Genomic DNA, 23,138 nt, shown 5'->3' with positions numbered 1-23,138 from the left:
GCCACGGCGCTGGCCTACCATGAGATAATTTGCTTCCCAAGTAGATAACCTTTCAGGGGTAAAGTGTTATCACAGTAGAAAACAGTATAAGCTAGATTTGGTATTAATTATCATATGTTATTAAATGTAAATAGTTTTAAATTTGTTAGTAGCTTTTAAACTCTTATATTACTTTTGGGGAGAAATGTTATACATATTTTAAAGGGCCTTGATAATCTTTGTAAATGGACAGTTTAATCAGGTAACCTGGTTTCTAACTCTAGTACATCACCCTTTTTTTAGTTCAACAATGATCTTTTATTTACTTATTTATTTTACCTTTTAAGATACACAAACCATGCATTTCACGAATACAAACTTAGGAACATAGTGATTCTTCTCACCCTTCTTCCTCCTCCCTCTCTTATCCACATTCTTATTTTTTACTTAGATCTATTTTCAATTAACTTTACACATAAGAAGATCAACTCTATTAAGTAAAGAGTTCAAGAAATAATATGAAAAAAATGTTTCTCAGCAGTCAAGACAAGGACTGTTCAAAGTCATTACATCTCAAAAATGTCAATTTCACTTCTATAGATTACCTTTTAGGTACTCTATTAGTTACCACAGTTCAGGAAGAACATATGGTATTTTTCCTTTTGAGACTGGCATATTTCACTGAGTATAATACTTCCCAGTTTTGCTTTTTTTTTTTTTACCACTGCATAGTATTCCATGATGTGCATATCCCCTAATTTCTTTATCCAGTCTTCAGTTTATGGACATTTAGATTGATTCCATATCTTAGCTATTTTGAACTGAGCTGCAATAAACCTGGGGGTGTACAGATAACTATTTCACTTGATGATTTTTGTATTTTAGTATTTTGTTAAAGATTTTTGTGTCAGTGTTCATCAGAGAGATTGGCCTGTAGTTCACATTCATTGTTGTATCTTTTTCAGGTTTAGGAATTAAGGTGATGCTGCCTTCATAGAAGGTGTTTGGGAAGATTCCCTCCCTTTTAGTTGTTTTGAATAGCTTAAGAATAATTGGAATTAGTTCTTTAAATGTCTGATTGAACTCAGCAATGAAGCCATCTGGTCCTGGGTTTTTCTTTGTTGGGAGGGTCTTTATTACTGATTGCATTTCCATCTTGGTTATTTGTTTAGGTTTTCTGTGTCTTCGTGGCTCAATTCAGGTAGGCTGTATGTGTCTAGGAATCTATCCATTTCTTCTGGGTTTCCCGATTTGTTGGCATACAGCTCTTTGTAGTAATTCCTGATGATTATTTTTATTTCTTTGGTGTCTGTTTTTACATTTCGTTTATTCATCTCTGATTTTGTTGAATTGGGTCTTCTCCCTCTTTTTTGTGGTTAGTTGGGCTGATGTGTCAATTTTGTTTGTTTTTTATTTTTTTTCCAAAAAATTAGCTCTTCATTTGATCTTTTGTATTTTTTTGTTTCAATTTTCTTATTTCTTCCTTAATTTTTTCTTTCCTCCTACTAATTTGGGGTTTGGTTTGTTGTTGTTTTTTTTTTTTTTCTAGGTCCTTGAGATGCACTGACAGCTCATTTATTTGGTGACTTTCCAATTTCTTGATGTAGGCACTGATTGCTATAAACTTCCCTCTTAACACTGCTTTTGCTGTATCCCATAAGTTTTCTCTTTTTAAAGATTTTATTTATTTATTTAAAAGGTAGAGTTACAGACAGTGAGAGGGAGAGACAGAGAGAAAGGTCTTTTGTCCATTGGTTCACTCCCCAAATGGCTGCAACAGCCGGAGCTACACCAATCCGAAGCCAGGTGCTTCTTCCCAGTTTCCCATGTGGGTGCACGGGTCCAAGGACTTGGGCCATCTTATACTGCTTTCTCAGGCCATAGCAGAGAGCTGGATTGGAAGTGGAGCAGCTAGGACTAGAACCGGCACCCATATGGGATGCTGGTGCTGCAGGTAGAGGATTAACCTACTGTGCCACGGTGCCAGCCCCATCCCATAACTTTTGATTTGAGGTATTGTCATCTTCATTCGTTTCCAGAATTTTTTTTTTTTGGACAGGCAGAGTGGACAGTGAGAGAGAAAGAGAGAAAGGTCTTCCTTTTGCCGTTGGTTCACCCTCCAATGGCCGCCGCGGTTGGCGTGCTGCGGCCGGCGCACCGCGCTGATCCGATGGCAGGAGCCAGGGGCTTCTCCTGGTCTCCCACGGGGTGCAGGACCCAAGCACTTGGGCCATCCTCCACTGCACTCCCTGGCCATAGCAGAGAGCTGGCCTGGAAGAGGGGCAACCGGGACAGAATCCAGTGCCTCGACCGGGACTAGAACCCGGTGTGCCGGTGCCGCAAGGCGGAGGATTAGCCTAGTGAGCCGCGGCGCCGGCCTAATTTCCAGAAATTTTTTTAGTTACTCTTCTATTACCCACTGTTCATTTAGGAACATGTTGTTCAGTCTCCATTTGTTTGCATATGTTCTTGAGATTCTTGAGTTGTTGGTTTCAAGCTTCAATCTACTGTGATCAGAGAAGGTGCATAGTTTGATTTTGATTTTTTTGAACTTACTGAGATTTGCTTTATAGCATAATATATGGTCTATCCTGGAGAAAGTTCCATGCACTGCTAAGAAGAATGTGTACTCTGCAACTGTAGGATGAAAATTTCTGTAGATACTCGTTAGGTCCATTTGGTCCATAGTGTCAATTAGCTCTGTGGTTTCTTTTTTGATTTTCTGTCTGGTTATCTCTCCATTGCTGAAAGTGGGATATTGGAGTCCCCCATTACTATTTTTAAGAAAGGTCTCTTTTTAGCTTTTTTTTTTTTAAAGATTTATTTATATGAAGTCAGAGTTACACAGAGAGAGGAGAGGCAGAGAGAGAGAGAGAGAGAGAGAGAGGTCTTCCATCTGCTGGTTCACTGCCCAATTGGCCACAATGGTTGGAGGTGTGCTGATCTAAAGCAAGGAGCTTCTTCCAGGTCTCCCATGTGGATTCAGGGGCACAAGGACTTGTTCCATCTTGTACTGCTTTCCCAGGCCATAGCAGATAGCTGGATTGGAAGTGGAGCAGTTGAGACTCGAACCAGCGCCCATATGGGATGCCGGCACTGCAGGCAACAGCTGTACCTGCTATGCCACAGTCCCCCCCCCCCATTACTATTGTATTGGAATCTATGTCTTCTTTTAGATCTGTTAACATCTTTTAAATACCCAGGCTCCCTATAATTGGGTGTGTATACATTTATTATAGTCACAGCTTCCTGTTATATTGATCCTTTAATCATTACATAGTGTTCATCTTTGTCTCTTTTAGCAGTTTTTTGTGTTAAAGTCTATTTTGACTGATATTAGGATGGCTACACTCCCCCCCCCCTTTTTTCCATTCACATGGAATATCTTTTTCTATCCCTTCACTTTCAGTTTGCATGTGTCTTTGTTGGTGAGGTATGTTTCTAGTAGGCAGCAAATAGATGGGTCTTGTATTTAATCCATTCAGCCACTCTGTATCTTTTAACTGGAGAGTTGAGGCCATTTACATTCAAGGTAACTAACTATTGATAAGTAACTACTTTGCCCTGCCGTCTTTCCATGAATATTCCTATTGTTTACCTTGAATTTCTTTTGTACATTTACTGGGGGATCTTCTCTTTGCATTCTTTCATGATGGTGGGTTTCTTTCTGATTTTTCCATGTGTAGATAATCTTTTGTAAGGCGGGGTGCATAATGACAAATTCTTTCAATTCCTGTTTGTTATCAAAGTCTTTATTTCACCTTCATTCATAAATGAGAGCTTTGCAGGGTATAGTATTCTGGGTTGACAATTTTTTTATCTTAAGATTCGGACTATATCTTGCTGTTGACTTCTAGCCTGTAGGGTTTCTGATGAGAAGTAAGCTCTGAGTTTAAATTGGACATCCTCTGAATGTAATCTGGCGTTTCTCTAGTGCACATTTTAGCATATTTTTCTTTATGCTTTACTTTGAAAGTTTGAGTACTGTTTGTCATGGTGAAGATCTTTTCTGGTCATATCTGTTAGGAGTTCTGTATGCTTCCTGTATATGGATGCCCCTTTCTTTCTCCAAGTTAGGGAAATTGTCTCTAATTATTTCACTAAGTAGGCCTTCTATTCCATTCTCTTTTCCACTCCTTCAGGCACATGTGTTAAGTTGTTTGATAGTATCCCATATATCTCCAACACTGTTTTTCAGTTTTCTAATTTTTTCTTCTTCTTATTGGTCTGACTGTAAAATTTCCATAGATTTGTCATCTAGCTCAGATAGTCTTTCTTCTGCCTCAACCAACTCTGCTTTCCACTGCATTTTTTATTTGATCTATTGAATTCTTCATTTCTAGTATTTCATTTTGATTTCTCTTAAATTTTCATTCATATCATATACAGTTCTCCTTAGCTCGTGGATTTGTTTCTGATTACTTTTGAGTAATCTTATAACTAGTTTTTTTTTTAATTCCATTTCCAGCATTTCCTCAATCTTTTCATCTTCACATTCTAATATTGAAATGTTTTTGTACTTCTTTGTGGAGGTCATACTGTCTTCCTTATTCTTCTTTCTTGAATTTTTGCATTTATTTGTAGACATTTGTGGAATTTTTTTTTACTCTGATGGCTTTTTATCTTTGAACTATGCCTCTGTGGCTTAGTGAAATATGTACGCTTTCATTGAATACCAAGAGGTGTGTTGTGAGTATGGCCATGGTGTTCTTGTTATTGCTCCAGGATGGGGCAAGTATCTGAGGTAACACCCAAGTAGCTTTCTTCTGGCTCACTGGATAGAGAGGAGTTATCACCTCTGTTGGTGCAACCACTCCTCCTCTGCCAAGCTAAGGAATGCCCAGGTGTGTTTACTCATCCGCGTCACCATATGAACTGCACATACAATCTGCACAGTTGTTCCTGCGAGCACCATTCCCTCTGCTATGAACTGCTCTTGGCAACCAAGGAGCTCTGAGAGTGTGCCACGGCACTCTGTGATTGCCCAGAACCCAGCTATACTCTGTCTCCTTTCATGCAACCACTGTGTTTTCTCAGTCTCAGCACCCAAGGCTCTCAGAGTCAAGGGGTGCAAGTGGAGCCACTCCGCCCCTGCTAGCCTGTCCCAACTTCAGGGGGACTGGGGTGCTCCCAGGGCCGCTGTCTGTGTGTGCTCCAGCCCGCTAGATTGAGTCTTGTCCTTCCAAACAGTTTCAATGTCAATGGTGAACACTGATTTTTCTCTTTGCTAAGATCTCTGGTTCACAGGCGTGCACAATACCTACCAGCCACAGTCCTGCTCACTTCACATTTGTGCTGCACACCTAGAATAGTCCCGAAGGTGGCACTTCCCTTCTGTAGGCATGGTTACCTTTCCCCTCCTGTTGTCAGGTGGATGCATCTGGCACAGTGGAGACTGTCTACTTCAGTTGCTTTTGAATTGCTGTGGGTGCCCCTGCTGACTGGGTGGAGGGTGACCCCAACAATTGCTGGGTGTGTGCACATAAGCTGGGGCAGCCACTATGTACCTGTATCTAAAAAATCCCCATCAGTTTTGATGTGATGTATTGTAGTCTTCATTCATTTCCAAAAAATTTTTGATTTATCTTTTGATTTCTTTTGTGACCACTGTTCATTCAGAAGCATGTTGTTCAGTCTCCATGTGTTTGCATGTGATCTAAAGATTCATGAGTTGTTGGTTTCAGGCTTCATTCCATTGAGATCAGAAAAGGTGCATGGTATCATTTTGATTTTTTTGAATTTGCTTTGATTTTTTTGAGACTTGCTTTATGGCTTAGCATGTGGTCTATCCTAGAGAAAGTTCCATGCACTGGTAAGAAGAATGTGTATTCTGCATTTGTAGGATGCAAATTTCTGTAGATATCTGTTAAGCCCATTTGGTGTATAGTGTCAATTAGCTCTGCTGTTCCTTGCAGATTTTCTCTCTGGTTGACCAGTCCCTTGCTGAAAGTGAGGTATTGAAGTCCCCCATTACTATTGTATTGGAGTCTATGTCTCCCTTTAGATCCATTAACATTTCCTTTAAATGGCCAGGTGCCTTGTATTTGGATGCATATACATTTTACTGTTGAATTGATCCCTTAATCATTGCACAGTGCCCTTCTTTGTCTCTTTTGACAGTTTTTGTGTAAAAGTCTATTTTGTCTGATACTAGGATGGCTACACCAGTTCTTTTTTTGTTTCTGTTAGCATGGAATATCTTTTTCCATCCTTTCACCTTCAGTCTGCATGCCTCTTTGTTGGTGAGATGTCTTTCTTGTAGGCAGCAAATAAATGGGTCTGCATTAGGAACTGTCAATACCATAAGAACAAGACTGAATAAATTAGTTCATGTTAGTTTGGGCTGGCAACCTAAGAACAATGTACAATATTACTTTGTACTACAAATTAGCAACTCACTGTTTTGGTACACAGTCCATTTGTTTTGGTGTTTTTTTTTTTTTTAAGATTTACTTATTTGAAAGAGTTACATGAGAGATCTTCCATCTGCTAGTTCACTCCCTAGATGGTTGTATCAGCCAGGGCTGGGCCAGGCTGAAGCCAGGAGCTTCATCCAGGTCTCCCACATGGGTGGCAGGGCCCTAAATACGTGGGCCATCCTCTACTCCTTTTCCCAGGGCATTTGCAGGGAGCTGCATCAGAGTTGGAGCAGCTGGGACTCCATCCATCACCCATATGGGATGCTGGCATTGCAGGCAGTAGCTCTACCCCCTTTGCCAAAACACTGGCTCCCACAGTACATTTTTTTTTAACTTTTATGTAATGAATATAAATTTCCAGTGTACAGCTTATGGATTGCAATGGCTTCCCCCTCCTATAACTTCCCTCCCACCCGCAACCCTCCCCTCTCCCGCTCCCTCTCTCCTTCCATTTGCATCAAGATTCATTTCCAATTCTCTTTATATACAGAAGATCAATTTAGTATAAAGATTTCAACAGTTTGCACCCACATAGAAACACAAAGTGAAACATACTGTTTGAGTACTAGTTATAGCATTAAATCACAATGTACAGCACATTAAGGACAGAGATCCCACATGAGGAGCAAGTGCACAGTGGCTCCTGTTGTTGACCCAACAAATTGACACTCTAGTTTATGGCGCCAGTAACCATCCTAGGCTGTCGTCATGAGTTGCCAAGGCTATGGAAGCCTTCCAAGTTTGCCGACTCTGATCATATTTAGACAAGGTCATAAAAGAGTGAGGATAGTAACCAATGATCCTAAGAGTGGCATTTACCAGGTCTGAACAATTATACAGCATTAAGTGGGGAAGAGGACCATCAGTACACACAGGTTGGGAGTAGAGCCATTGGTGGTAGAGTAGAGGTTATGATTACAAAAGAATGAGGCCCAAGTGCACTAGACAGGGCCTAGAACAAAGGACAGAGTCATTATTAGAGGAGCTAAGAAAGGTGCTGTCTAAGCTACAATTAAGTTTTCTGATTGAGAGGCAAATAGAACCTGACAGAAGGGGCTTGATAATAATCTGGTGGGCTTTAGGCCTTGTAAGTTAAGAGGCCCAGACCTATCTATCTCTTCACATGGGGTATATCCTAAGGGAGGTGTGAACCTCCTAGGGGAAGGCACTCTGTTGACTTTCATTACTTGGCTGGCCTGGGAGGAGAGCTGGCCAGGTAAAGGCAGGGGGCATCTCTAACAAGAAATTTACAGTTCTGCCTGCAATGTTGCTGACCCTACTTGACCATCCCCTCAGCTGCAGTGGTACTTTGGAAGTTGGGCTGAGTGAAGGGCTTTTCAGCTTAGAGCCAATAAGATCTGTGGCTCTGACCTGGGCATCCTTCGACTCCAGGGCAGGTCCATTTCCAGTGATCCAACTCTTGGCAGAGCTGCCAGGGCTCTTCACAAGCTGACTTCTGCTGAAGCCCAGGCTTACCACATTGAAAGCCACTGCAGTGGACTGGCCTGTTGGGTCTCCTTGAGGGCAGATCACTGTACAGATCAGCCATTAATAGGCCTGCCACCCATTGCTTCTGATGCCGAGCTTTCTTTTCCTCCTGGTTTGTGTTAAAGCAGACCAGAGGATGCAAGTCAAGGGAGTGCCCAAGTCCCATCTCTAATCTTCGGTGGCCTGAACTACAAGTCTATATTCACAGGCATGTTCTGTAGTAGTTTTTCTAAGGTAGACAATGCCCATGAGGAAAATTCTATTCTCACTTTAAAACTTTCTTTCCCTTTGGTCTGAAAGGGAGGTTTTTTCTACTTACTGCTTACTTCGCTGATGGCGAAGTGGATCTAGCTATGAGATTATTATTTAAGTTCTTATTTTGGCTATGCTATTACAGAAAAATGTTAGCCATCTCTTTTATAAGGTCTAAAGATTAAATTGTGCATCCTACAGATTCCTTCCTAATAGAATTAGTTTCCTACCTTGAAGAGAATAGAGAAATGAAAGAACAAGTTGGGCTTAGAATAGAGAAATGAGGGAGCAAGTCCTAGATCGCTTGCTGACAATAGCAATATCACATGAATACTTAGCAAACCGTTTCAACCATTAGATAACAACTTAAGAAAACATTTACCAGAAGGTCCAATGCCTTCTATAAATTTTAAGAATCATGTATATGAAAACACCTCTTAAATATCTAACATGGTGTAATTTGTTTAACCAGTAAACTTAAGCACAACCATCTAAAATGTTTTTAGTTTCTTTCTACCAACACGTTTAAAACATATGATACACAGATTCAGGTCACACAAATTAAAATATATCTTTGATTGATTTTAGCAGCTGAAATTTATGGACAATCTTATCTATAAGTTATTTAAAATAAAATAAAATTTCCCCATGTGGACATACAATATGTACACATATATAACATAGCATAATAGACCAATATAGCAATTTTAATAATAGCTTTTAAAATCTTTAACTCTTTTTGTAGATTGCCAATTGATTTGAATTGCTTTTTGTTTTTAGTAACCTCAGTTAACCATACTTTCTCTCAGTTGGTACTGTTAATACATTATTGGCTTCATCTGTTTACAGAGCCATCCCAAAGTACTGAATACAATAAAAGTGGCTGGAAAAAGTCCATAGGAACCTATAGGAGGACAGCTAAACACAGAACCAACAAGGCTTTAGTTTTATGAGCAGCACATCATATATAACTATGGATGACAAAAGACTTTAAGTCGCCATGTTTAAAATTATAAACTCATCAACCAACAAGAGGCACTTGCTTACTTCACAGTATTTTTGAAAGCACCTGTAGGATTTTACAAGTATTTAACCCTTTAGGCCTCTGGGGCTTTCTCATTAAGATAACTATCATGACTAGTAACACAAGATCATTAGACTTTTTAATTCTCAAACATTTGTATTAATAGCATTTTCCATTATAGAAACTTAAAGTCTGGTACCACATCACATCTTGACAGTACTTCTAATATAATCCAAATAGACTGATTAGTTGGTGTCTCTATAAGATGAGAGACATAGGTCCTTCGATTTTTTCAGTTGGGCCCAAACTGGAAAAACCAAAGTCCAGGATTTACTGGAAATTTTAGAGACCAGATTGTTTGAAACTTTGATTTTTTGAATGCCTGTCAAGAATGCCAAGAAGGCTCAAAATCCAAAATATCTGGTTGAAATAAGATTCCTTAAAATCATGATATAACATAGACCAAATCTGATCATTGTTACAAGGTGATTATTCAAATCTTTGAAAATAAGCACATATTTAAATAACCCATAGCTCTTAATAAAAATTCAGCTGTTTTTGAACAATTAGAATTTAACAGACATCAAGAGAACATAATAGATTACTTTAACACATTGCTTTAACAGGGCATCAGAGTTTAATTCTATGTCAAAGAGAAATTGAGCTTCCTGTGATCTTTTGCTGTGAGGTTTCCTCCCTTTACCTTCTTTCATATTGGTGACCGTGTTTCTGTGTTTCTGTGTGTAACACATCTTTAAGCATCTTTTGCAGGGCAGGATGAGTGGCAACAAATTCTTTCAGTTTCTGTTTGCTATGAAAAGTCTTAATTTCACCTTCATTCACAAATGAGAGCTTTGCAGGATATAGTATTCTGGGCTGGCAGTTTTTCTCTCTTAGTACCTGGGCTATGTCTCGCCATTCCCTTCTAGCTTGTAGGGTTTCTGATGAGAAGTCTGCTGTGAGTCTAATTGGAGATCCTCTAAGAGTAATCTGGCGTTTCTCTCTTGCACATTTTAGGATCTTTTCTTTATGTTTCACTTTGGTGAGTTTGATTATAACATGTGGTGAGGATCTCTTTTGGTCATGTTTATTAGGGGTTCTATAAGCTTCCTGTACTAAGATGCCTCTGTCCTTCTCCAAACCTGGGGAATTTTCTGCTAGTATCTCACTGAAAATGCCTTCTAATCCTTTCTCCCTCTCCATGCCTTCAGGAACTCCTAGAATCCGAATGTTGGGTTTTTTAAGAGTATCCTGTAGATTCCCGACAATATTTTTTAGATTTCTAATTTCTTCTTCTTTTCTTTGGTTTGCCTGTTTCCTTTCCTGTTCTCTGTCTTCTAAGTCTGATATTCTCTCTTCTGCTTCGCCCATTCTGTTTTTTAGGCTCTCTAATGTGTTTGTCATTTGATCTATTGAATTCTTCATTTCATTATGATTTCTCATCACTATCACAGTTTCTTGTTCCACTAGTTGTTTCATTTCATTTTGATTCCTCCTTAATATTTCATTTTCATGGGAGAGATTTTCTATCTTGTCCATTAAGGATTTCTGTAGTTCAAGAATTTGTTTTTGAGAACTTCTTAATGTTCTTATCAATTTTTTGAGATCCGCTTCTTTCATTTCTTCGATCTCATCATCTTCATAATCTTGAATTGGGGTGTCTTTTTCATTTGGGGGCGTCATAGTGTCTTCCTTATTCTTGTTAGCTCGGTTTTTGCGTTTGTTGTATGGCATGTTGGAGATATTTGGTTTCTTCACTGTGGTGTTTTTTCTTGTTACACTATGGCTCTATATTAAGTGGACTGTCTGCTTTTGGTGGAGCCTTAGAGGCTTGAGATGAGTGTGGACTGAGAGCTGTGTTTGGTTCCTCAGGGTTGAGGGTGTGTCAAAGATGACACTCCCAGGTTAGGTGTGGTAAATCTCTCTTTCTTTTTTTGATTCAAAAGGGAAGTAATTCCACACAGCTGAACATAATTGGAGGTAGTTAGCAGGCAAATGATATACCCACAGGAGCCAGAGATTGGAAGCTCTTTCCCAAGGACCACACAGGGAATCTGTGCTGCCCTCAGTGTGGGCTCCAATTCTCCTGCAGTCTCCCACTGGGTTGCCAAGTTAGATGCTAATCTCCTGTTATTTCACCCCTCCCTCCAGAGTCAGGTTTTTCTGCTAGGCTCAGGGCTGGTGCAGACCTGAGGTCGCCCTGCTTATGACGTATGTCCAAAATGGCGCCTGCTCTGTCTTGCTCGCCTTTGAGAGGTGAGCGGAGAGAGAGAAACTTGTGTCCGTATCGGTCACTTTTTTTATTTTTTTCCTCTCTCTCTTCTAGTTAGCCTGGTGAATTTTTCCCCACGGAGTTTCAAGCCTTGTTCCCTCTAGCCTCCTCTTTCCGCTTGCCTGCCGGTGTCTCGGGCTATTGACGTTCGGCTCACCTCGCGTTCCAGCGCTGGTGTGTTGAGTCTGCCGCTGGTGTCCCGAACTTGGGCTCCCACGCTCTCCACGCAGGTCCACTGTGAATCACTAGTTCCGGAAGAGTTTCCTCTGCTGTTTCATCCCCTACTCTTCCTTGACCCTGCATATCTCCACTTATATTAAACCGTCTCTCCCCCGGACTAATAGTGTGCTCCCTGCCTATTCCGCCATCTTGCCGCTCCCCCACAGCACATTTTTAAGTTTAGGGTTAGCTTGATAAATTGTATTAACCATTAAGTTGCTCATGCATTATAGTCCCATTCAGTTTCTCATGCCATTGAGAGAGAGGGAAATTTTCATTTGAGCATTGTCTGTGTGTTAGACATTTATCCCTAGCACCTCATGTGTATTACCTTATTTGTTTCTCAAAACAACCATAGTAGGTAAGTGTTTGTGACATTCTGGCTTTACAGATGAAGAAGCTAAGACTCAAAGGGGCAAAATAACTCATTCAGTGGCCACACACCTAGTAAGTTTTTGAGCCAAGATTTGACTTCAAGTCTCTTGGATCCAGTACTTCTAAACTCTTCTAGTGTGCTATGCTTTCAACCTGGGTATCAGGATACATCCTAAATACATTAAAGTGCTAGACTGACAAAGTATTTATTTTTCATTTATGTAGATAAATAAACATAGGATGTTTTAAATAACTCATTGTATCCTTTATGTACTTGGCAGTATCAGGAAAGCAAGCCACAATATAATTAGCCCTTTAACATTGTTTTTAACTATATGAAACTAAGCACTCTTTGATCTAGTTTATGATTTTAAAAGATTGAGGAGGAGGATTTTGGGATTAGAACTGGGTATAGTTGGCAAACAAAATGCAGCAAACTGAGACTCATTAGATAGATCTTCTAGAGAAGTCTTCTTCAGTTAAAGAGAAAGGGGAAAGGCTAAATTTTGGCTTATAGGAAATTGACTTTAGTGAGCGCCAGTGGCCCATGGGCTGAAGACAGGACTTCCACACCAGTTGGAACACAAGTAACAGAAAGATCAATAAGTAGCTAGCAACTAGTGTTGATCTTAAGAAGCAAGTTGTTAATGATGGGCAAATATGGAAACAGAGGAAACTAGCCATGAGGACTGGGGGTTTAAGGGGAAAAAAAAATCTCTCCTACAGGGAAGAAGCAAAAGGCAGACAGGATGATAAACATAAAGGAACTGACATAGAAGTAAAATTAGTAGTATTAATGATTATAACATTTATGTTCTGTGTTTTTTGAAAAAAGAAAATGATTTATTTATATGAAAGGCAGAGTTAGAGAGAGGCAGCAAGATCTTCCATTCACTGGTTTACTTCCTAAATGGCTGCAATAACCAGGACTGGGCCAGACCAAAGCCAGGAGCTTCATCCAGGTTGCCCACATGGGTGCAGGCACCAAAGGACTTAAGCTATCTTCCGCTGCTTTTCTGGGCCCATTAGCAGGAAGGTGGATCAGAAGTGGAGTAGCCGGTACTCGAACCAGTGCCAGTATGGGATGTCATTATCACAGGCAGTGACTTTGCCCACTGTACCACAGTGCTGGCCTCCTATTCTCAGTGTTTTTATAATACAGTCTTAAAAGTTCTTTCATCTATGTGATAAAATTATATTCTATTCATGCATGGTACTAAGAATCAAGAGTTAACTTAAAGTCCTTGTCATCTTGGAGGAATCACTATCTAGCACAGAAGAAAAGTATGAAAACAAATGACAGTGTAGTATGGTATACACACTAGCGTAAGAATATCCAAAGTCTAGTGAAACACAGAAGGGCAAATGAGCTCTGTCTAGAAGTCAGGGACATGGAACGATATAAGAGATGAGTAGCTATTCCAGATTCAAATCAAACACAGAACTGAAACATGCCGGGTATAAAGAATAACACCTCAGACTGACACTGTGGTGTAGCGGGTAAAGCTGCCACCTGCAGTACCAGCATCCCATATGGGCACCAGTTCAAGTCCCAGCTGCTCCACTTCGATCCAGCTGTCTACTCTGGCCTGAGAAAGTAGTTTAAGATGAGCCAAGTCCTTGGGTCCCTGCACCCACATGGGAGTCCAGAAAGAAGCTCCTGGCTTTGGATCAATGCAGCTCCGGCCATTGTGGCCAACTGGGGAGTGAACTAGCGGATGGAAGACCTCTCTCTCTCTCTCTCTCTCTCTCTCTCTCTCTCTGCCTCTTTGCTCTCTGTGTAACTCTTCCAAATAAATCTTTAAAAAATAAAAAAAAATACCTACACCAGCCCAAAATGCAAACATCAAGGAGTGTTTAAGAAAGTGTATTAGGCCAGTGCCACAGCTCAATAGGCTAATCCTCCACCTGTGGCGCCGGTACACCGGGTTCTAGTCCCAGTTGGGGCACCGGATTCTGTCCCGGTTGCTCCTCTTCCAGTCCAGTGCTCTGCTGTGGCCCGGGAGTGCAGTGGAGGATGGCCCAGGTCCTTGGGCCCTTCACCCGCATGGGAGACCAGGAGAAGCACCTGGTTCCTGGCTTTGGATCAGCGCGGTGCACCAGCCGCAGCGGCCTTTGGGGGGTGAAACAACGAAAAAGGAAGACCTTTCTCTCTCTCTCTCTCTCTCTCTCTCTCTCTCTCACTAACTCTGCCTGTCAAAAAAAAAAAGTGTATAAACATCAAGGTGAGATGCTAGCATCCCATATGGGTGCCAGTTCATGTTCCAGCTGCTACACTTCTGATTCAGTTCCTTACTAGTGGCCTGGAAAAGGCAGTGGGAGATGGCCCAAGTGTTTGGGCTCCTGCCACTCAAATCAGAGACTGGGATGAAGCTCCCAGCTCTGGCCTGGCCCAGCCATAACCATTGCAGCTACCTGGGGAGTGAGCCAGAGGCTGGAAGATCCCTCTGTCTGTCTCCCTCTCTCTATAGGTTAATGAAGCAAAATGTCTGAAAGGTAGAGACTGGACAATGGTAGAGAAAGGAGGCCTATAGGGTTTTTTGTGCCATAGTAGGGATTTTGGATTTCATCCTGTTTGTAATGGGAAGTCATTGAAGAGGTTTTTTTTTTTTTTTTTTTTTTTTTTAAGCCAGAAACCGAAATAAGCAGAATTTCATTTTTCCGTAGTTCCCTCTGAGGGTGGCATGGAGATGGATTACAGGAGGGAAACACAGAGGCAAGAAAATTCAGTGCAATTCTCATACTATTGCAATTGTCTGTGTAAAAGATAGTGCATGTGGAGCTATGTCAATGAGGAAGGATTAGATAGAATCAATAAATAGCAGATAAAATTGAGAGGATTTGGTAAACAGTTTGCATGCAAAGAATAAAGGGAAGGGAAAGCTACAGAAAGGCCAGATAGAAATACAAGAATAAAAGGCCATGAGCACTTAAGGTAGGGACTTTGACCTAGTCCTCATGCTTCTACAGTAGGGATTAAGTTATCTTTGAGAATTCCTATAATAAAAAGCAAAGCAGGAATCTTTCATGTTTAATTTCTAAATATCCATAGTTAACAATACAGTATTTTGAACTGTAGGCACCATGCTCTTCTTATAACTGAACATTTTTACCCTTTGACCAACATCTTTTTTTTTTCCCCAACCCCTGACGGCCATTCTTTTACTCCATGTTCCTTGAGTTTGACTTTTGTTTTTTGGTTCCACATAGGTATAAGTGAGATTATGTGATAATTATCTTTCTGTGCCTGGCTTATTTCACTTAACATAATGTCTCCTTGGTTATTCATGTTATTGCAAATGGCAGGATTGTTTACTTGAAATTAGATAAGGGAGCAAATTTTCTGGTAGCAGAGTTGTGTTAGCAGAAGCATGATGATAAGGGAGCAGATTTTAAGTGTCCCTGCTACACACACTGGCAACCATGGGTGGTGATCATTACACACTCTACGAGAGGTCTTCAGAAAGGTCATGGAAAATGCACATTATAAAAATCTTTGAAACTTTTTAGCACCAAGATAAACTTTCCTTTAAGCGCCATTTTTCCATTGTATCAATACATCAAACGATGCATTGAACAGAGCATTTAAAAATAAATAAATGTTTTCTTTTAGGTATATATCCATACTAAATGGCATGTCCAAATATATGTCTTTGAAGCATCCTCAAGAGGGAAAGAAATCATTTTCCTCTCCCTGTCACCTCTTCAGATCTACATCAAAACTCAGGAGCCTATGTTGAAGTGAGCATTTAGCCTGGTGTTTAAGCCACCAACTAAGATGCCCACCTCCCACATTGAAATGCTTGAGATTCAATACCCAGCCTTGCTCCTAACTCCAGCTTCCTGTTAATGCAGACCTTGGGAGACAGCAGTGATGGCTCAAATAACTGTGCCCCTGCCATCCACATGGGAGACCCGGTTTGAGTTCCCTGTTCCCTTCCAGCCAGGCCAGACCATCTCAAGATTTTGGAGAGTAGAACACCAGATGGGAGCGGGCTGTCTCCTTCTCAAACAATACAAAAGACTCTGTTTATTACCCCTGTACTAATCCCCAAAGAGCATCAGTTTTAATCACCTGGCTCACTTGGTTAATCCTCCGCCTGCAGCGCTGACATCCCATATGGGCGCCAGGTTCTAGTCCTGGTTGCTCCTCTTCCAATCCAGCTCTCTGCTGTGGCCCAGGAAGGCAGTGGAGCTTGGGCCCTGCACCCTCATGGAGACCAGGAGGAAGCACCAGGCTCCTGGCTTCGGATCGGCATAGCTCCGGCCGTAACGGCCATTTGGGGGGTGAACCAATGGAAGGAAGACCTTTCTCTCTGTCTCTCTCACTGTCTAACTCTGTCAAATAAATAAATAAATAAATAAAAATAATAAAAATCACCTAACACAAGAGTTTGCCAATTGTTGATAGCCAGATGGTAAATACTTTAGGTTTGGCAGCCTACATGGTCTCTCTCACAGCTACTTAACTCTGCCCTTGTAGTGCAAAAGCAGCAAATGAGCAAATGAGGGGATGTGACTGTTTGAATAAAATTTTATTTACAAAAAACAGCAGTCTAAATTAGGCCTGTGGGCCATAGTTTGTCAACTCTTGGATGACCTTAATGTGTACATCAGAAAGAAGGAAAAAGCAGTAAATATATCTTAAAACCCTTTAATAATTCCCTTTTACCAACAGGATAAAATGTAAGTTCTCTAGCATAGCAGTATCTGTATTTGACATTGAGGTATATTCATCTAATAAAAGTGGAAATGTGTTTTAGAGTAGCAATGCTATCTACCTCAAGTACTGTTCTTCCACCATATATAAATATGTGTGTTTGTATGTATGTACATAGTTAAGATCAAATTTACTTTTTTGTTTTCTTACCCTGCCATACTAAGATCAGCTTAAATCTTAACATTTTTACTTTTATTAGTAATAATAATAGCTTCCATATATAGAAGCTTATTTTGATGCCATTTTATAGATGAGAAAGCCAAGGCTCAGAAGTTGAATAAACTTTCCCCAAATCACATAGCTGCTAAGTGGCCAAACCAGCATTTGCACTGAGGCCATCTGTTCAGAGTTCATGAGCTTAAACATTGTGCTACATTCCTTAAAGCCCTGAGCAGAGGGAATTTGTATCAGAAAAGCAACTAGTTGGGTAAATAATGAAGAATTGTCTTGTGTTGTCCAATGACTTGTTAAAAATATTATGTGCTAAATTAGGCTGTTTGAATGTTATAAATAGGCTCTATGGGAAATTATACAAAGAGTATTTTTTTTTACTTTTTTTTTTTTTTTGACAGAGTGGATAGTGAGAGACAGACAGAGAGAAAGGTCTTCCTTTTTGCCGTTGGTTCACCCTCCAATGGTCGCTGCAGCCGGCGCATCTCACTGATCCGAAGCCAGGAGCCAGGTGCTTCTCCTGGTCTCCCATGCAGGTGCAGGGCCCAAGGACTAGGGCCATCCTCCACTGCCTTCCTGGGCCATAGCAGAGAGCTGGCCTGGAAGAGGGGCAACCGGGATAGAATCCGGCACCCCAACCGGGACTAGAACCTGGTGTGCCAACGCCACAAGGCGGAGGATTAGCCTGTTAAGCCACGGCGCCGGCCAAATTATACAAAGAGTATTAAGGAAAATTATATTTCTCTTGATAGACAGAAGAAATGTGCTTAAATTTTCAACACTCATCCTTGAAGAATGGGCCTGAATGCATGTGTAGAATTAGAGAGAGAAGTGTCCTAGGATTCTACACTTGATCTTAGCCAAAAGGCCAAGAAGTAATGTCCTAGGAATCTGAAGACTGATTTTTACAAGGTTATATATGCTGGTAAAGTGCTATAATCCAGTTAACGAAATGTTTAAGTGTACCACTAATTTTTTTAGATGGTTCTAGAAATGCACATAGGTTTAAGGTTGATGTTTTAAAACTAGTTTGTCCTTTTTACCCCTGGCCAGGCTGAAACACTTTTCCAGCAAATCTACCCCAATGAAGACTTCTGTCCACCCCCGCCAAATCCTGAAGATATCGTACTTGATGGAGACAGTTCACAACCAGGGGCTTCAGAGTCCACTGCCATACCAGAGACCAACTCAGAGACTCCGGAAGAAAGTGCAAACCTGGAAAACCCACAGGCACCCTCTGAATAACACATACACACAAAACTAGACACCTTGCTTTTGAAATCCTCTTGGCCTCAATTTTCTTGATGGAGCAACTGTTTTGAGAAGTATTAGAAAGCAGCGGCCAATTGACACATAGAATTACAAGGAGAAACAGGTCATAGAAATCCTAAAGGGGATTTTTTGTCTTGAAGAGAACATTCCAAGAACACAGAATACTTCTAAAGCACATTAATTTGCCTATGCTAAACCTGTGAGATAAGCAGATAAAATTAGAAATGGAGTGATTCCCAGGAATACAGCTAAGGACATGAAAGCAGTCCTATGCATTGTCAGTAATTCTGTGCTGTTAGCACATTAGTTTGTCACTTTGTACCTTGGTTTGAAAGCCACAACTTCAGAATCAGCTCACACATTTCCTTTGTGGATATGAGCATCATGACATAAATGATAAAAGCGTACATATTCAAGTATCATGATCCAGGCAACAGCCTAGCCTGTGTTTGGAATAGATTTGTTTTCTCTGTTGAGATGTATTGAAGATATTAGGATGTTTGGATATTTTTATAAATCATGAGTTCATTACTCGGTAGTATTTTTAATATTAGTTGTGATATTTGTATGTGAATCACCTATACACTGGGTAAACTCAATAATAAAGAAATGAAAGAATGGAAGGAGAGGTTAGGATAGGCTCATTGGTATTTGGAGATTCTGCCCAGACAACTACCTGGAATACTAGTCTAATTGTCTAGAGACCTAATTTAGTCCTGGCTATGTTGCTTATGATATTAAGCAAAAGGTTTAATTTCTGGGCTCCAGTTTCTCCATATGTAAAAATAGAAATAGTAATACCCTGCCTACTGTATGACAATGACTATAATGATAAACATAGTACCATCCTTAGGATGCTTTTACTGAAAGTTGTTTCAGCGGTTTTTGTTGTTGTTGGCTTGGGGATGAATGTCAGAAATCTCATGTAGCAAAAAATTGCTGTCAACTCCCCAAGAAGATAAATCAGTGTTTTTATTGCATTCAATTTCTTAAATGAAAATGTTTAATAAATTAGTGTTTTAATGTCTTTTAGACCAGTAAACATGGTAATATATGGAATTATAGTTTTGAAATCTTATAAGGGAAACACTATAAATTCTTCATATTCCTTTTCTGATAGGTCAACCTTAAACCACCAAGGACTCTGAATAGAGTAGGACAGTGGATAAACCCTACTATACACCCCATATAAAAATGTTAGAGCTGTACAATCAGCAACTGTACTTACAATGATAGTGCCTATATTTAAATTTTCCCAAATGCCAAGCTCTGATGGTCTACTTTTTTTGAGCAATAGTTTGGATTTGCAACTGCCTGTAAGTAAATAAACAAAGGTTCTTGTTGCAAGCTCTGGCCTGGATTATCCGTCAAGGGGCCATGACTCTAGTGCAAAGCACATAGTTCTTACACCTCAGCTCAGCCAGTCCCTGACCTAACCAGGTTCCAGAGAAGGTCTTGAAGCTAGCTATGCCAGGTCCTAGATTCATAGAGATGAAAGACCAAGGAATGTAGCTCTTGCCTCACCTTCCAACCCCTGCAGATAATGGCTGAATCCAGAAGGAAAAAATTCCTAGCCTCTCGGGCTGCTCCTATCCCCGCCTCCCAGTGTACAGCCCCTCTCCTATCTCTTTAGCCCCCTCTTTCCCCCTTTTATATTGTCACACAAATCAGGGACAGTAGAATTACATTATAACCTACTTTGCTATAGTTATTCAGATCAAAAGTCAAATCATCTTTCCTGAAACCTAGCTAAGGCATGCACCAACTGCCTAGTACTTACCTGTAAGTGTATCAGGCATTGGTCCTGCCCCTTGATACCAGCAATATAAAAGGTTCCATTAGAAGAGACTATTGAATCTGAATACAGTTGCAGTAAGTGGCACCAATAAAGATATTATACTTTATTATAGTCTTAGAGTTTAGGGCTCCTGGATGCAGCATACACATTTATGTAAATAGACAATCAGGGTAGGCCTAGCTTAACTAGAAAAATTCTGATAGCCTTACTGCAGCTGTCTATATGTAGAACAATGAGGGAGATATTTTGCGATCTCATGGGCCAGCCCACATTGTACCCATCTCATACATCAGCCAGCATCAGAATCTCTCCTCTAGGTCATTAAATACTGTTGAAATGTTTCAAAGCTCCTGAATATAATGATTAAATTATTGATGAATTAAGATATACAACTGCTTAGAGAAGTTTAAATATTTCCTGTTGCCTCAGAATGTAATAGAAATTAAGAGCTTTCTTTTCAGCTACCTTAATTACTGCAAATATTTGTTTTCAGTTTTAAGTAAAAAAAAAAAATTTGCTTTTACTATAAAACTTTAAGCCTGAAGTCATATGAATAAAAATAATGGTGTATATAATGCAAACTTTTCTGTATCTAACTTAAAATTTTGAAAACTGCTATTATTAAAACATTTTGATGTATGTGTTGAAAATGTTTAGTTATGCATGTTTATTAACCAAAAATGATAATAACCATTTAGTATAGTGATTGATATAACACAATCAGTAAATAATCTTGTCTATGGTATTTTTTTTCTAGTTGATGTGCCTGCCCAGAAAACCATATATATAATAATTTATATTTTTCTATAGGAAAATGGAATTAGTTTTCCTCATCTCCTATGATATTTAGCTGTCCATAGTGTGATGGCTATGTTATGTTAAAGAGTGACTTCTAGAATGGTGGTAATTTCTGAGATTGGCAACCCTTTGTCTGATAATGGCCATGTTAATGATTAACTTCTGTCACCACTGTAGATTCCTGGATTCACAGACTTTTGTCTACAAAGACTTCCAAAAAAAAAATTGTTGAGATTTGATTGCTAAATCATAGTGATCCTTTCAAGCAGGAATTATAACCATTTTCTTGCAAATCAGTTATTTATGTGCATTGGTTTTGAATAATGTCTTTTACTCTGAATTCTCATATGTATTTTTTAAAAGCATGAAATATGAATTCAAAATTTGCACAGTATAACAGTAAGTATTCAGAGGAAATAAAGACTTTTTAATGCCTTTCAGGTGTGGTATCCAATTTTTACATATTAAAAGTTGGTATATATATGCCAAGCACTTAAAGATTGTCTTAGACCTGATTTTTTGTTTTACTGTTATTTAAATAAATAATTGTTTGGCTGTATAGTTGGTTTTATTTCTAAGCATCTGCCAATGGGTTTGGTTATTTTGCTTGTTTTTAGCAAACTATTCTAGATGCCAGCATTAATGTCAATATCAAATAAAGGCAGATGGGACCTTATTCTGTTTGAAATCAGTGCTATAGAGGCTGTGAGGTTGGGCTATGATTTGCAGTGCATTGATTGCCTACAGACTTCTTTCACTTCTCACATAGAAGATGAGAATCTGAAATGTTTTTCAGATTTCCTTAGTGAATGAAAACCTGAAATGTTCTCTGGGTGTTTTGAGTCCCCAACAGCTTACTTGCAATAGATAACAGACTGCTAATGTTCTTTTTATGCAGAAATCATTCATTGAACTATGATTTGTTCTTGAATCAAATAATTAAAGCAGACTGACATTTTCTGTCAATTCCAAGTAGTTTCCAAAGCTCTTCAGACATGATGCATTCAAAAGATAACAGGACTCTTTAAAAGTGGCAATTTATCTATGAGATTATTAATAAATCAAGTTTAAGAAAGATAAGGTTAATTGAATTTTTAAACAAGTAGCTGTATTATCCTTCAAGCACCTTGGAGTTCATACAGTATTCACACTTTTTTTTAAACAAGTGCTTCGATATGTTTGAATTCTCTTCTTTAATGATGGCTTTTTAAAAATAGCAATTAACACAAGTCACATTTTGAAGGCCACTTTTCTTTTCACTGATGCACAGTTTAGCCATGGAGCTGCAATGAGATGTCCTTGCTGTACAAGTTGCCACGTCTGCTCTTTCTGGCAATGATGACTCTTAGGACCATTTGACAGGTAATCATTAGAACTTGGGTCCTAGTAGACTGTAGGGTCTTTTTGCCTATCACTGCATGGGGATTTATTCTGGTGACTCCTATTAATGTTAATAGGATTTGCATGTGTAAATCCTCCTATCAATGAGCCAGTTGACCCCTAAAAGAAATATTCATTAGAGATGGACACTATTTCTGATCTAGGAGCACCAGTGAATTGTTCTATTCAGAATTTTCATGTATGGAAAATCAAGAGTGTGCCTACTCAGTGGGTGTTTGTAGAACTTGAAAAGATGAAACCCTAGCTCTTTGTTCTTTATTTCTATCATATGTTACAAATCATTGCTCTTTTGATTATTAGCAACATAGCATTTTTGTCTTTAAAAGTAATTTTTCTTGAGGTTTCACTGACACCCCAATTTAATATGCGAGTATTATCCTAAAAGTTTTGGAACTGTGGAGTATTTTAAAGCTATGTAATAGTGCCCAGTCTCATAGGTTAGCAGATTCCAAAAGATTCATACCAGCTAGAGTGGTAAGGGTGTTGGTGAAAAGGTACTCATACATCGTGCGTAAGAGTATATAAATTGCTTACAATCTTGATCAATTTGGAAGTAACCACCAAAACTATAAATGCAGACAGATTTTGACTAAGCTTTCCACTTCTAGAAATCTAGCTTAAGAAAATTTTTGTTCATATACACAAAATACAAGATTTCACACTATAGTTTTTATTTTTAGTTTTGGAATAACCCAAGTGTTTATTAAAAGGAAACTGGCTTAAAATTTTTTATACATGCATTCAATAGTATAGAACACTATGCAGCTGCTACAAAGTGGGGTGCCACCTTTATAATATAAAACATTTTAAAAGCTAGTCAGAATGTTGGAATATTGTACTGTGTTCCATAAATGTGTACAATAATTAGATGCTAATCAAAAAATCTTTAAAATTAAACAAGCTAATGGCAGAATATCATGTATGTAAAAGTCAAGTCCTCTGTGCACATG

At 39.4% G+C, this 23,138-nt stretch overlaps 1 protein-coding gene and 1 pseudogene across 1 annotated transcript in view; one reads left to right on the top strand and one right to left on the bottom strand.

Moving 5' to 3' along the window:
• Positions 1-21,384, top strand: part of CHM (CHM Rab escort protein) — a 219,472-nt gene extending 198,088 nt beyond the window's left edge. Inside the window, exon 15 of the mRNA XM_062183692.1 lies at positions 17,973-21,384. Within this exon, the coding sequence (XP_062039676.1) occupies positions 17,973-18,164 (192 nt within the window). The 3' untranslated portion in view covers positions 18,165-21,384. The remainder of the gene's footprint in view (positions 1-17,972) is intronic.
• On the bottom strand, positions 17,595-17,799 carry LOC133753957 (U2 spliceosomal RNA; annotated as a pseudogene).
• Positions 21,385-23,138: the final 1,754 nt, after the last annotated feature.

This window comes from Lepus europaeus, chromosome X, assembly GCF_033115175.1.
Source record: "Lepus europaeus isolate LE1 chromosome X, mLepTim1.pri, whole genome shotgun sequence".
Classification (NCBI taxonomy): domain Eukaryota; kingdom Metazoa; phylum Chordata; class Mammalia; order Lagomorpha; family Leporidae; genus Lepus; species Lepus europaeus.
This window is presented reverse-complemented; position numbering and strand designations above follow the sequence as displayed.